Source organism: Protomyctophum parallelum (assembly GCF_964188405.1).
Source record: "Protomyctophum parallelum genome assembly, chromosome: 1".
In the NCBI taxonomy this organism is placed as follows: domain Eukaryota; kingdom Metazoa; phylum Chordata; class Actinopteri; order Myctophiformes; family Myctophidae; genus Protomyctophum; species Protomyctophum parallelum.
The window spans coordinates 104,953,811-104,966,724 of record NC_139697.1 but is presented as its reverse complement, the minus strand read 5'-3'; the positions used below and the strand labels follow the sequence as shown (position 1 = coordinate 104,966,724).

Sequence of the window (12,914 nt, the reverse complement as noted above, 5' to 3'; positions counted from 1 at the left end):
TTCCTTATTACTATGGGAGAGTTCCTTATTACTATGGGAGAGTTCCTTATTACTATGGGAGAGTTCCTTATTACTATGGGAGAGTGTTCCTTATTACTATGGGAGAGTTCCTTATTACTATGGGAGAGTGTTCCTTATTACTATGGGAGAGTTCCTTATTACTATGGGAGAGTGTTCCTTATTACTATGGGAGAGTTCCTTATTACTATGGGAGAGTGTTCCTTATTACTATGGGAGAGTGTTCCTTATTACTATGGGAGAGTGTTCCTTATTACTATGGGAGAGTGTTCCTTATTACTATGGGAGAGTGTTCCTTATTACTATGGGAGAGTGTTCCTTATTACTATGGGAGAGTGTTTGTTCCTTATTACTATGGGAGAGTGTTTGTTCCTTATTACTATGGGAGAGTGTTCCTTATTACTATGGGAGAGTTCCTTATTACTATGGGAGAGAGTTCCTTATTACTATGGGAGAGTGTTCCTTATTACTATGGGAGAGAGTTCCTTATTACTATGGGAGAGTGTTCCTTATTACTATGGGAGAGAGTTCCTTATTACTATGGGAGAGTGTTCCTTATTACTATGGGAGAGTTCCTTATTACTATGGGAGAGTGTTCCTTATTACTATGGGAGAGTTCCTTATTACTATGGGAGAGTTCCTTATTACTATGGGAGAGTGTTCCTTATTACTATGGGAGAGTGTTCCTTATTACTATGGGAGAGTTCCTTATTACTATGGGAGAGTTCCTTATTACTATGGGAGAGTGTTCCTTATTACTATGGGAGAGAGTTCCTTATTACTATGGGAGAGTGTTCCTTATTACTATGGGAGAGTGTTCCTTATTACTATGGGAGAGTGTTCCTTATTACTATGGGAGAGTGTTCCTTATTACTATGGGAGAGTGTTCCTTATTACTATGGGAGAGTGTTCCTTATTACTATGGGAGAGTTCCTTATTACTATGAGAGAGAGTTCCTTATTACTATGGGAGAGTGTTCCTTATTACTATGGGAGAGTGTTCCTTATTACTATGGGAGAGTGTTTGTTCCTTATTACTATGGGAGAGTGTTCCTTATTACTATGGGAGAGTGTTCCTTATTACTATGGGCGAGTGTTCCTTATTACTATGGGAGAGTTCCTTATTACTATGGGAGAGTGTTCCTTATTACTATGGGAGAGTTCCTTATTACTATGGGAGAGTGTTCCTTATTACTATGGGAGAGTTCCTTATTACTATGGGAGAGAGTTCCTTATTACTATGGGAGAGTGTTCCTTATTACTATGGGAGAGAGTTCCTTATTACTATGGGAGAGTGTTCCTTATTACTATGGGAGAGTTCCTTATTACTATGGGAGAGTGTTCCTTATTACTATGGGAAAGTTCCTTATTACTATGGGAGAGTGTTCCTTATTACTATGGGAGAGTTCCTTATTACTATGGGAGAGTTCCTTATTACTATGGGAGAGTGTTCCTTATTACTATGGGAGAGTGTTCCTTATTACTATGGGAGAGTTCCTTATTACTATGGGAGAGTGTTCCTTATTACTATGGGAGAGTTCCTTATTACTATGGGAGAGAGTTCCTTATTACTATGGGAGAGTGTTCCTTATTACTATGGGAGAGTTCCTTATTACTATGGGAGAGTGTTCCTTATTACTATGGGAGAGTGTTCCTTATTACTATGGGAGAGTTCCTTATTACTATGGGAGAGTTCCTTATTACTATGGGAGAGTGTTCCTTATTACTATGGGAGAGTGTTCCTTATTACTATGGGAGAGTTCCTTATTACTATGGGAGAGTTCCTTATTACTATGGGAGAGTGTTCCTTATTACTATGGGAGAGTGTTCCTTATTACTATGGGAGAGTTCCTTATTACTATGGGAGAGTGTTCCTTATTACTATGGGAGAGTGTTCCTTATTACTATGGGAGAGTGTTCCTTATTACTATGGGAGAGTTCCTTATTACTATGGGAGAGTGTTCCTTATTACTATGGGAGAGTGTTCCTTATTACTATGGGAGAGTGTTCCTTATTACTATGGGAGAGTGTTCCTTATTACTATGGGAGAGTGTTTGTTCCTTATTACTATGGGAGAGTTCCTTATTACTATGGGAGAGTTCCTTATTACTATGGGAGAGTTCCTTATTACTATGGGAGAGTGTTCCTTATTACTATGGGAGAGTGTTCCTTATTACTATGGGAGAGTGTTCCTTATTACTATGGGAGAGTTCCTTATTACTATGGGAGAGTTCCTTATTACTATGGGAGAGTTCCTTATTACTATGGGAGAGTGTTCCTTATTACTATGGGAGAGTGTTCCTTATTACTATGGGAGAGTTCCTTATTACTATGGGAGAGAGTTCCTTATTACTATGGGAGAGTGTTCCTTATTACTATGGGAGAGTGTTCCTTATTACTATGGGAGAGTTCCTTATTACTATGGGAGAGTTCCTTATTACTATGGGAGAGTTCCTTATTACTATGGGAGAGTGTTCCTTATTACTATGGGAGAGTGTTCCTTATTACTATGGGAGAGTGTTCCTTATTACTATGGGAGAGTTCCTTATTACTATGGGAGAGTGTTCCTTATTACTATGGGAGAGTTCCTTATTACTATGGGAGAGTGTTCCTTATTACTATGGGAGAGTGTTCCTTATTACTATGGGAGAGTTCCTTATTACTATGGGAGAGTGTTCCTTATTACTATGGGAGAGTTCCTTATTACTATGGGAGAGTGTTCCTTATTACTATGGGAGAGTGTTCCTTATTACTATGGGAGAGTTCCTTATTACTATGGGAGAGTGTTCCTTATTACTATGGGAGAGTGTTCCTTATTACTATGGGAGAGTGTTCCTTATTACTATGGGAGAGTTCCTTATTACTATGGGAGAGTTCCTTATTACTATGGGAGAGTTCCTTATTACTATGGGAGAGTGTTCCTTATTACTATGGGAGAGTGTTCCTTATTACTATGGGAGAGTGTTCCTTATTACTATGGGAGAGTTCCTTATTACTATGGGAGAGTGTTCCTTATTACTATGGGAGAGTGTTCCTTATTACTATGGGAGAGTGTTCCTTATTACTATGGGAGAGTGTTCCTTATTACTATGGGAGAGTGTTCCTTATTACTATGGGAGAGTGTTCCTTATTACTATGGGAGAGTTCCTTATTACTATGGGAGAGTGTTCCTTATTACTATGGGAGAGTGTTCCTTATTACTATGGGAGAGTTCCTTATTACTATGGGAGAGTGTTTGTTCCTTATTACTATGGGAGAGTTCCTTATTACTATGGGAGAGTTCCTTATTACTATGGGAGAGAGTTCCTTATTACTATGGGAGAGTGTTCCTTATTACTATGGGAGAGTTCCTTATTACTATGGGAGAGTGTTCCTTATTACTATGGGAGAGTTCCTTATTACTATGGGAGAGTGTTCCTTATTACTATGGGATAGTGTTCCTTATTACTATGGGAGTGTTCCTTATTACTATGGGAGAGTGTTCCTTATTACTATGGGAGAGTTCCTTATTACTATGGGAGATCCTTATTACTATGGGAGAGTGTTCCTTATTACTATGGGAGAGTGTTCCTTATTACTATGGGAGAGTTCCTTATTACTATGGGAGAGAGTTCCTTATTACTATGGGAGAGTGTTCCTTATTACTATGGGAGAGTTCCTTATTACTATGGGAGAGTGTTCCTTATTACTATGGGAGAGTGTTCCTTATTACTATGGGAGAGTTCCTTATTACTATGGGAGAGAGTTCCTTATTACTATGGGAGAGTGTTCCTTATTACTATGGGAGAGTTCCTTATTACTATGGGAGAGAGTTCCTTATTACTATGGGAGAGTGTTCCTTATTACTATGGGAGAGTTCCTTATTACTATGGGAGAGAGTTCCTTATTACTATGGGAGAGTGTTCCTTATTACTATGGGAGAGTGTTCCTTATTACTATGGGAGAGTTCCTTATTACTATGGGAGAGTGTTCCTTATTACTATGGGAGAGTGTTCCTTATTACTATGGGAGAGTGTTCCTTATTACTATGGGAGAGTGTTCCTTATTACTATGGGAGAGTTCCTTATTACTATGGGAGAGTGTTCCTTATTACTATGGGAGAGTGTTCCTTATTACTATGGGAGAGTGTTCCTTATTACTATGGGAGAGTGTTCCTTATTACTATGGGAGAGTTCCTTATTACTATGGGAGAGTTCCTTATTACTATGGGAGAGTTCCTTATTACTATGGGAGAGTGTTCCTTATTACTATGGGAGAGTTCCTTATTACTATGGGAGAGTGTTCCTTATTACTATGGGAGAGTGTTCCTTATTACTATGGGAGAGTGTTCCTTATTACTATGGGAGAGTGTTCCTTATTACTATGGGAGAGTTCCTTATTACTATGGGAGAGTTCCTTATTACTATGGGAGAGTTCCTTATTACTATGGGAGAGTGTTCCTTATTACTATGGGAGAGTGTTCCTTATTACTATTGGAGAGTGTTCCTTATTACTATGGGAGAGTGTTCCTTATTACTATGGGAGAGTGTTCCTTATTACTATGGGAGAGTGTTCCTTATTACTATGGGAGAGTGTTCCTTATTACTATGGGAGAGTTCCTTATTACTATGGGAGAGTGCAATCATCCAATCCACTAAGCAACTCAAGGCAAGGATAGCCTCGCTCTCAGGCTTACTCATCTGTGAAGAGAAAAGCCTGCAGGTCACAACGTAAGACAGAGAAGCATAAAGTAAAGCCTGGTCACAACGTAAGACAGAGAAGCATAAAGTAAAGCCTGGTCACAACGTAAGACAGAGAAGCATAAAGTAAAGCCTGGTCACAACGTAAGGCAGAGAAGCATAAAGTAAAGCCTGGTCACAACGTAAGGCAGAGAAGCATAAAGTAAAGCCTGGTCACAACGTAAGGCAGAGAAGCATAAAGTAAAGCCTGGTCACAACGTAAGACAGAGAAGCATAAAGTAAAGCCTGGTCACAACGTAAGACAGAGAAGCATAAAGTAAAGCCTGGTCACAACGTAAGGCAGAGAAGCATAAAGTAAAGCCTGGTCACAACGTAAGACAGAGAAGCATAAAGTAAAGCCTGGTCACAACGTAAGACAGAGAAGCATAAAGTAAAGCCTGGTCACAACGTAAGACAGAGAAGCATAAAGTAAAGCCTGGTCACAACGTAAGACAGAGAAGCATAAAGTAAAGCCTGGTCACAACGTAAGACAGAGAAGCATAAAGTAAAGCCTGGTCACAACATAAGGCAGAGAAGCATAAAGTAAAGCCTGGTCACAACGTAAGACAGAGAAGCATAAAGTAAAGCCTGGTCACAACGTAAGGCAGAGAAGCATAAAGTAAAGCCTGGTCACAACGTAAGGCAGAGAAGCATAAAGTAAAGCCTGGTCACAACGTAAGGCAGAGAAGCATAAAGTAAAGCCTGGTCACAACATAAGACAGAGAAGCATAAAGTAAAGCCTGGTCACAACGTAAGACAGAGAAGCATAAAGTAAAGCCTGGTCACAACGTAAGGCAGAGAAGCATAAAGTAAAGCCTGGTCACAACGTAAGGCAGAGAAGCATAAAGTAAAGCCTGGTCACAACGTAAGACAGAGAAGCATAAAGTAAAGCCTGGTCACAACGTAAGACAGAGAAGCATAAAGTAAAGCCTGGTCACAACGTAAGACAGAGAAGCATAAAGTAAAGCCTGGTCACAACGTAAGACAGAGAAGCATAAAGTAAAGCCTGGTCACAACGTAAGACAGAGAAGCATAAAGTAAAGCCTGGTCACAACGTAAGGCAGAGAAGCATAAAGTAAAGCCTGGTCACAACGTAAGACAGAGAAGCATAAAGTAAAGCCTGGTCACAACGTAAGGCAGAGAAGCTATCGGCGGAAGTATCGCCTGGAACATCCGTCAGATGTATTTACCCCGGATACGATCATTTACATTTGAAAATGTGTGGTCTGTAATAACAATAAAACAGAAATAAACATATTATCATTATTAGTGTGAACTCAAGCATTAACTTAAATATTCACTAGCATGCAGGATGCAATCACATATCAAAAGGTCAACCATAAACACTGCCCATTTTGATAGGTTGACGACATAGTACAACAACTAGCAATAGGCCTGGTCTCCAAGATTCACTACATCACTAAGATACCCATGTACCTGTCTAAATACTTCACTAAGATACCCATGTACCTGTCTAAATACTTCACTAAGATACCCATGTACCTGTCTAAATACTTCACTAAGATACCCATGTACCTGTCTAAATACTTCACTAAGATACCCATGTACCTGTCTAAATACTTCACTAAGATACCCATGTACCTGTCTAAATACTTCACTAAGATACCCATGTACCTGTCTAAATACTTCACTAAGATACCCATGTACCTGTCTAAATACTTCACTAAGATACCCATGTACCTGTCTAGATACTTCACTAAGATACCCATGTACCTGTCTAAATACTTCACTAAGATACCCATGTACCTGTCTAAATACTTCACTAAGATACCCATGTACCTGTCTAAATACTTCACTAAGATACCCATGTACCTGTCTAAATACTTCACTAAGATACCCATGTACCTGTCTAAATACTTCACTAAGATACCCATGTACCTGTCTAAATACTTCACTAAGATACCCATGTACCTGTCTAAATACTTCACTAAGATACCCATGTACCTGTCTAAATACTTCACTAAGATACCCATGTACCTGTCTAAATACTTCACTAAGATACCCATGTACCTGTCTAAATACATCACTAAGATACCCATGTACCTGTCTAGATACTTCACTAAGATACCCATGTACCTGTCTAAATACTTCACTAAGATACCCATGTACCTGTCTAAATACTTCACTAAGATACCCCTGTACCCGTCTAAATACTTCACTAAGATACCCCTGTACCTGTCTAAATACTTCACTAAGATACCCATGTACCTGTCTAAATACTTCACTAAGATACCCATGTACCTGTCTAAATACTTCACTAAGATACCCCTGTACCTGTCTAAATACTTCACTAAGATACCCCTGTACCTGTCTAGATACTTCACTAAGATACCCATGTACCTGTCTAAATACTTCACTAAGATACCCATGTACCTGTCTAAATACTTCACTAAGATACCCATGTACCTGTCTAGATACTTCACTAAGATACCCATGTACCTGTCTAAATACTTCACTAAGATACCCATGTACCTGTCTAGATACTTCACTAAGATACCCATGTACCTGTCTAAATACTTCACTAAGATACCCATGTACCTGTCTAAATACTTCACTAAGATACCCATGTACCTGTCTAAATACTTCACTAAGATACCCATGTACGCGTCTAAATACTTCACTATAAGATACCCATGTACCTGTCTAAATACTTCACTAAGATACCCCTGTACCCGTCTAAATACTTCACTAAGATACCCATGTACCTGTCTAAATACTTCACTAAGATACCCATGTACCTGTCTAAATACTTCCACTAAGATACCCATGTACCTGTCTAAATACTTCACTAAGATACCCATGTACCTGTCTAAATACTTCACTAAGATACCCCTGTACCTGTCTAAATACTTCACTAAGATACCCATGTACCTGTCTAAATACATCACTAAGATACCCATGTACCTGTCTAAATACTTCACTAAGATACCCATGTACCTGTTTAAATACTTCACTAAGATACCCATGTACCTGTCTAAATACTTCACTAAGATACCCATGTACCTGTCTAAATACTTCACTAAGATACCCATGTACCTGTCTAAATACTTCACTAAGATACCCATGTACCTGCCTAAATACTTCACTAAGATACCCATGTACCTGTCTAAATACTTCACTAAGATACCCATGTACCTGCCTAAATACTTCACTAAGATACCCATGTACCTGTCTAAATACTTCACTAAGATACCCATGTACCTGTCTAAATACTTCCTTAATGTAAACGAAGTCCACACCCACAACACCAGAGGGAGTTCAACAAACCATGTACAACCCAGATTCGGCACAAACAAGGGACTAAATTATTTTCGCTCCTATGCCACCAAAATGTGGAACGCCCTACCAACAGTCATTAAGACATGTGAATCCCTTGACTCCTTCAAAACCGCTCTCAAAGGGCACCTACGGACAGCTGCAATTAGAAACTGGCCCCCGTAAAATCTGAATCCCCCCACCCCCCCATCCCCTTTTCCCCTCACTGTATATGTTTATTTTCCCATTTTGCTTCCTATATAATAATAATCATAATAATAATAATGGATTTTATTTATAACGCACTTTATATTCGCAAGAATCTCAAAGTGCTACAGAGTGAATAAAAGCAAAAGAAACAACATACCATTAAAAACATCTAAAAGAACAGGAACATTAAAACATAAAGGGCAAGGTTATAAAAATGCTTTGGTAAAAAGGAAAGTTTTGAGTCCTCTCTTAAATGAATTCCTGTTCTGGTTCTTTAATTATTATAGAAGTGTCTATTTGTACGTCTCTAAATGTTTTGATGAATTGAACATGGTGGACCCTGTTGTAAACAAGTGTAATGCTTAATTGGGTCGTCCACTCACAGTTAACAGTCTTTGTATTGAGTTTGTGCTTGAAATGTACTGTAATTCTGCAAACTGTTAATAAAAAAAAAAAAACTACTCACGTTGACCTGCAGGGCGGCGTATCGCTTGGTCCTCCAGGGTGTGGGGGTTCCGGAGGGAACCGTAGAGCCGCTAAATCCAGAGGGACCGGTAAGTCCAGAGGGGACAGAAAGTCCAGCGAGTGCAGTGAGTCCAGTGGGACCGGTAGGACCAGTGGTACCACCAGCACCAGCAGCACCAGGACCTCCAGAGCTCAGACTGGACTCCGGGAGCGAGGCAGACGCACCGGAGCCGGACAGAGTGACCCGCGGGCCGCTCTCCTCTGCCCCCGCCGCGGCGTGTCCATTCTGCGCGCCGCGCCGGCCCCTCACCTCGTCCTCCTCGTCCTCCTCAGAGGGGGGCGCTGTTGTCCTCTTCTGGGGCTGCGTCGTCACCGTCGTCCCGGGCGCAGGGCTGTCACCCATCACACAGACGACAGTCCATCAACCATTTAAATAATACTTTGGAGTTATTGTGTGGCACAATAACTCAACAACAATAACTCAACAACAATAACTCCTGTTGGTGCCAACATGAGTTATCGTGTGGCACAATAACTCAATAACAATAACTCAATAACAATAACTCCTGTTGGTGCCAACATGAGTTATTGTGCGTCACAATAACTCAATAACAATAACTCAATAACAATAACTCAATAACAATAACTCAATAACAATAACTCAATAACAATAACTCAATAACAATAACTCAACAACAATAACTCCTGTTGGTGCCAACATGAGTTATTGTGCGTCACAATAACTCAATAACAATAACTCAATAACAATAACTCAATAACAATAACTCAATAACAATAACTCAACAACAATAACTCCTGTTGGTGCCAACATGAGTTATTGTGCGTCACAATAACTCAATAACAATAACTCAATAACAATAACTCAATAACAATAACTCAATAACAATAACTCACAACAATAACTCCTGTTGGTGCCAACATGAGTTATTGTGTGGCACAATAACTCAATAACAATAACTCACAACAATAACTCATGTTGCTGCCCCAACCCTGTGGAATGCCCTCCCTAAGGCACTCAGAGATGCCCCCACCCTTCAAACCTTCAAATCCACCCTCAAAACCCACCTCTTCAAAATGGCCTTCCCTAGCTAACCCTTTTCACTGTCTTTTCATGTTCTTTAGTTTTAGTGTTATTTTTTCTATTTTTTTCTATTAAAGATGTTTTTAATTTGTTGTTACCTCTGTAAAGCCCCCCCATGTAAAGCATCTTTGGGTACTCAGAAAAGCGCTATATAAGTTTGAGATATTATTATTATGTTGGTGCCAACATGCAAGGCACCAACACATTGGTATGTGTTGGTGCAAAAGTACACCAATGCCTTCATGTTCTCCGTAGGCTCAGACTCTTTGGTGTCAGTAGAAACATAATGCTGATCTTCTATAGAGCTAGTATATAGAGTCAATTCTAAGGTATGGGATCACCAGTTGGTTTGGAAACCTAACTGTAAAATACAAATCTGAGATCCTCAGATTAGCCAAAATGGCAGCGAAGATCAAGGGTATGTCTACACCTCCGATCACAGGTTAAGAACATTGAGTCTGACCCCTCCCATGTACTATACCCTGAGTATGGGCTAATGCCATCAGGTAGGAGGTACGAGGTCCATGCGTGCAAATACAATAGATACAAGCATCCCTTTGTCCCTCTGTCTGTCAATCACACTCCTTAACAGAGTCCTTGCAGAGGGCAGACGGGGTAGGGGTCGAAGGTTAACAGAGTCCTAGCAGAGGGCAGACGGGGTAGGGGTCGAAGGTTAACAGAGTCCTAGCAGAGGGCAGACGGGGTAGGGGTCGAAGGTCAACAGAGTCCTTGCAGAGGGCAGACGGGGTAGGGGTCGAAGGTTAACAGAGTCCTTGCAGAGGGCAGACAGGGTAGGGGTCGAAGGTTATGAGGTGATGTTCTTGCTTTGTTTTTTGCACTAGGTATGTTGGTGTGTCGTCATCACACCAAAAAATCACAGCCTCAGTCATTACGACGGCATCGAGACCCTTACCCGGTCGTCCCTGTTGTCGCGGCGGCGCCGGTCGTCCCCGCAGTCACCAGGCCGTCCAGCAGGGCGGCGAGAGCGTCCAGCCGCGCCCTGAGCTGCCGGTTCTCCTCCTGCAGCGCGGCCACGGCGCGGCCTAGCGGCTCGGCGGCCGCGGCCACGGCCTCGGCCACGCGGCGCTCCGTGCGCTGCTTGAAGGCGCTCACGTCCACGTGCACCTCGTGCACGGCCGCGCGCAGCATGGCCTCCAGGCGACACACCGCGGCGGACGACGTCGTCTCTTCGACGCCGTCGGCGAAGGAGGCGGATCCGACCGGATCCGGATGGTCCATGGCGGCAGGATCACTGGATTCACCGGGTCACTGGAAAGACCGGGTCACCGGATCACTGGAAAGACCGGGTGACTAGATCACTGGAAAAAACCAGGTCACTGGAAAACCGGATAACTGGAAGAACCGGGTCACTGGATCACTGGATCACTGGAAAGACCGGGTCACTGGATCACTGGATCACTGGAAAGACCGGGTCACTGGATCACTGGATCACTGGAAAAACCGGGTCACTGGATCACTGGATCACTGGAAAGACCGGGTCACTGGATCACTGGAAAAACCAGGTCACTGGATCACTGGAAAGACCGGGTCACTGGATCACTGGAAAATACAGGTCACCGGATCACTGGAAAGACCGGGTCACTGGATCACTGGATCACTGGAAAAACCGGGTCACTGGATCACTGGATCACTGGAAAGACCGGGTCACTGGATCACTGGATCACTGGAAAAACCGGGTCACTGGATCACCGGATCACTGGAAAAACCAGGTCACTGGATCACTGGAAGAACCGGGTCACTGGATCACTGGAAAGACCGGGTCACTGGATCACTGGAAAATACAGGTCACCGGATCACTGGAAAGACCGGGTCACTGGATCACTGGTAAAACCGGGTCACTGGAACACCGGATCACTGGAAGAACCGGGTCACTGGATCACTGGAAGAACCGGGTCACTGGATCACTGAAAAAAACAGGTCACTGGATCACTGGAAGGATCGGGTCACTAGATAGCATTTTATGTAGACTTATAGCGTTTTACAGTATGTATAGACATAGCACTTTAACCCATTCTGACCTGAGATCAGGTTCTAAAAATGTCTTCTACATCCTGACAGTTTTCTAAAAAAAAGCTATGTTTCTATGTCAGTCGTTCTTCGATTTTTCTAAAATAGCAGATCTACAAGCTCATGAGCTTGTAGATCTGCTATTTTTCAATAGCTAAAAGAAGGGGTCCCGCCCAAAATGGGTTAAAGTATATATGTAAAGTTATATTCCACTGTTACTGTCATGTTCTTAGCTTAGCTTAAAGTATATATGTAAAGTTATATTCCTCTGTTACTGTCATGTTCTGCTTACGCATGTTTCATGGTATACTACTATAAACTGTGTGATTCCTTGCTTTTAGTTCCTGCTTAATGTAAATTGCTCTGGATTAATATTAATATTATTATTTAGCGTCTGCTAAATGCCTAAATTGCCTTTTTAAACAGAGTTGCTTAACAACGTCAAATCAAACAGCGAATCATACAAACATGAACAACATTTAATACAGCAACACAAGCGACACCAAGTTACAGTAGTGAGTGAAAAAATAGATTATGCTGTTATAGGGAGTTTAAAACGGCTTGTCTATATATATTTAAAACAAGTGGAGCTACAGTGTAGCGTACAGTACCTGAGGTCCGATAGGAGGCTGTTCCAGGAAGACATAACACGCAGTAACCCCAGCAGAGCGCTGTTAAATCTGTCCCGCTTTGGGACCAGACTCCTGGCGGTAACCCTAGAGCCCTGCCGTCCGCTAGCCGCGCAGTGAGACAGACAGTCCACCAGACGCTCAGTGAGACAGACAGACAGTCCACCAGACGCTCAGTGAGACAGACAGACAGTCCACCAGACGCTCAGTGAGACAGACAGTCCAACAGACGCTCAGTGAGACAGACAGTCCACCAGACGCTCAGTGAGACAGACAGACAGTCCACCAGACGCTTAGAGAGACAGACAGTCCACCAGACGCTCAGAGAGACAGACAGACAGTCCACCAGACGCTCAGAGAGACAGACAGTCCACCAGACGCTCAGAGAGACAGACAGACAGTCCACCAGACGCTCAGTGAGACAGACAGACAGTCCACCAGATGCTCAGAGAGACAGACAGACAGTCCA

At 42.1% G+C, this 12,914-nt stretch overlaps 1 protein-coding gene across 4 annotated transcripts in view; it reads right to left on the bottom strand.

Annotated features, from left to right (window-relative positions):
* LOC310872632 (uncharacterized protein) overlaps window positions 1–12,568 on the bottom strand; it is a 174,042-nt gene extending 161,474 nt beyond the window's left edge. For all 4 annotated transcript variants that reach the window (XM_083784669.1, XM_083784670.1, XM_083784671.1 and 1 more), the window contains exons 1-3: window positions 12,428–12,568; window positions 10,702–11,713; window positions 8,688–9,078 (exon numbers count right to left, since the gene is read on the bottom strand). In XM_083784669.1, coding sequence (XP_083640795.1) covers window positions 8,688–9,078; window positions 10,702–11,027 — 717 coding nt within the window. In that variant the 5' untranslated portion in view covers window positions 11,028–11,713; window positions 12,428–12,568. The remainder of the gene's footprint in view (window positions 1–8,687; window positions 9,079–10,701; window positions 11,714–12,427) is intronic.
* Between the last annotated feature and the right edge of the window lie 346 nt (window positions 12,569–12,914).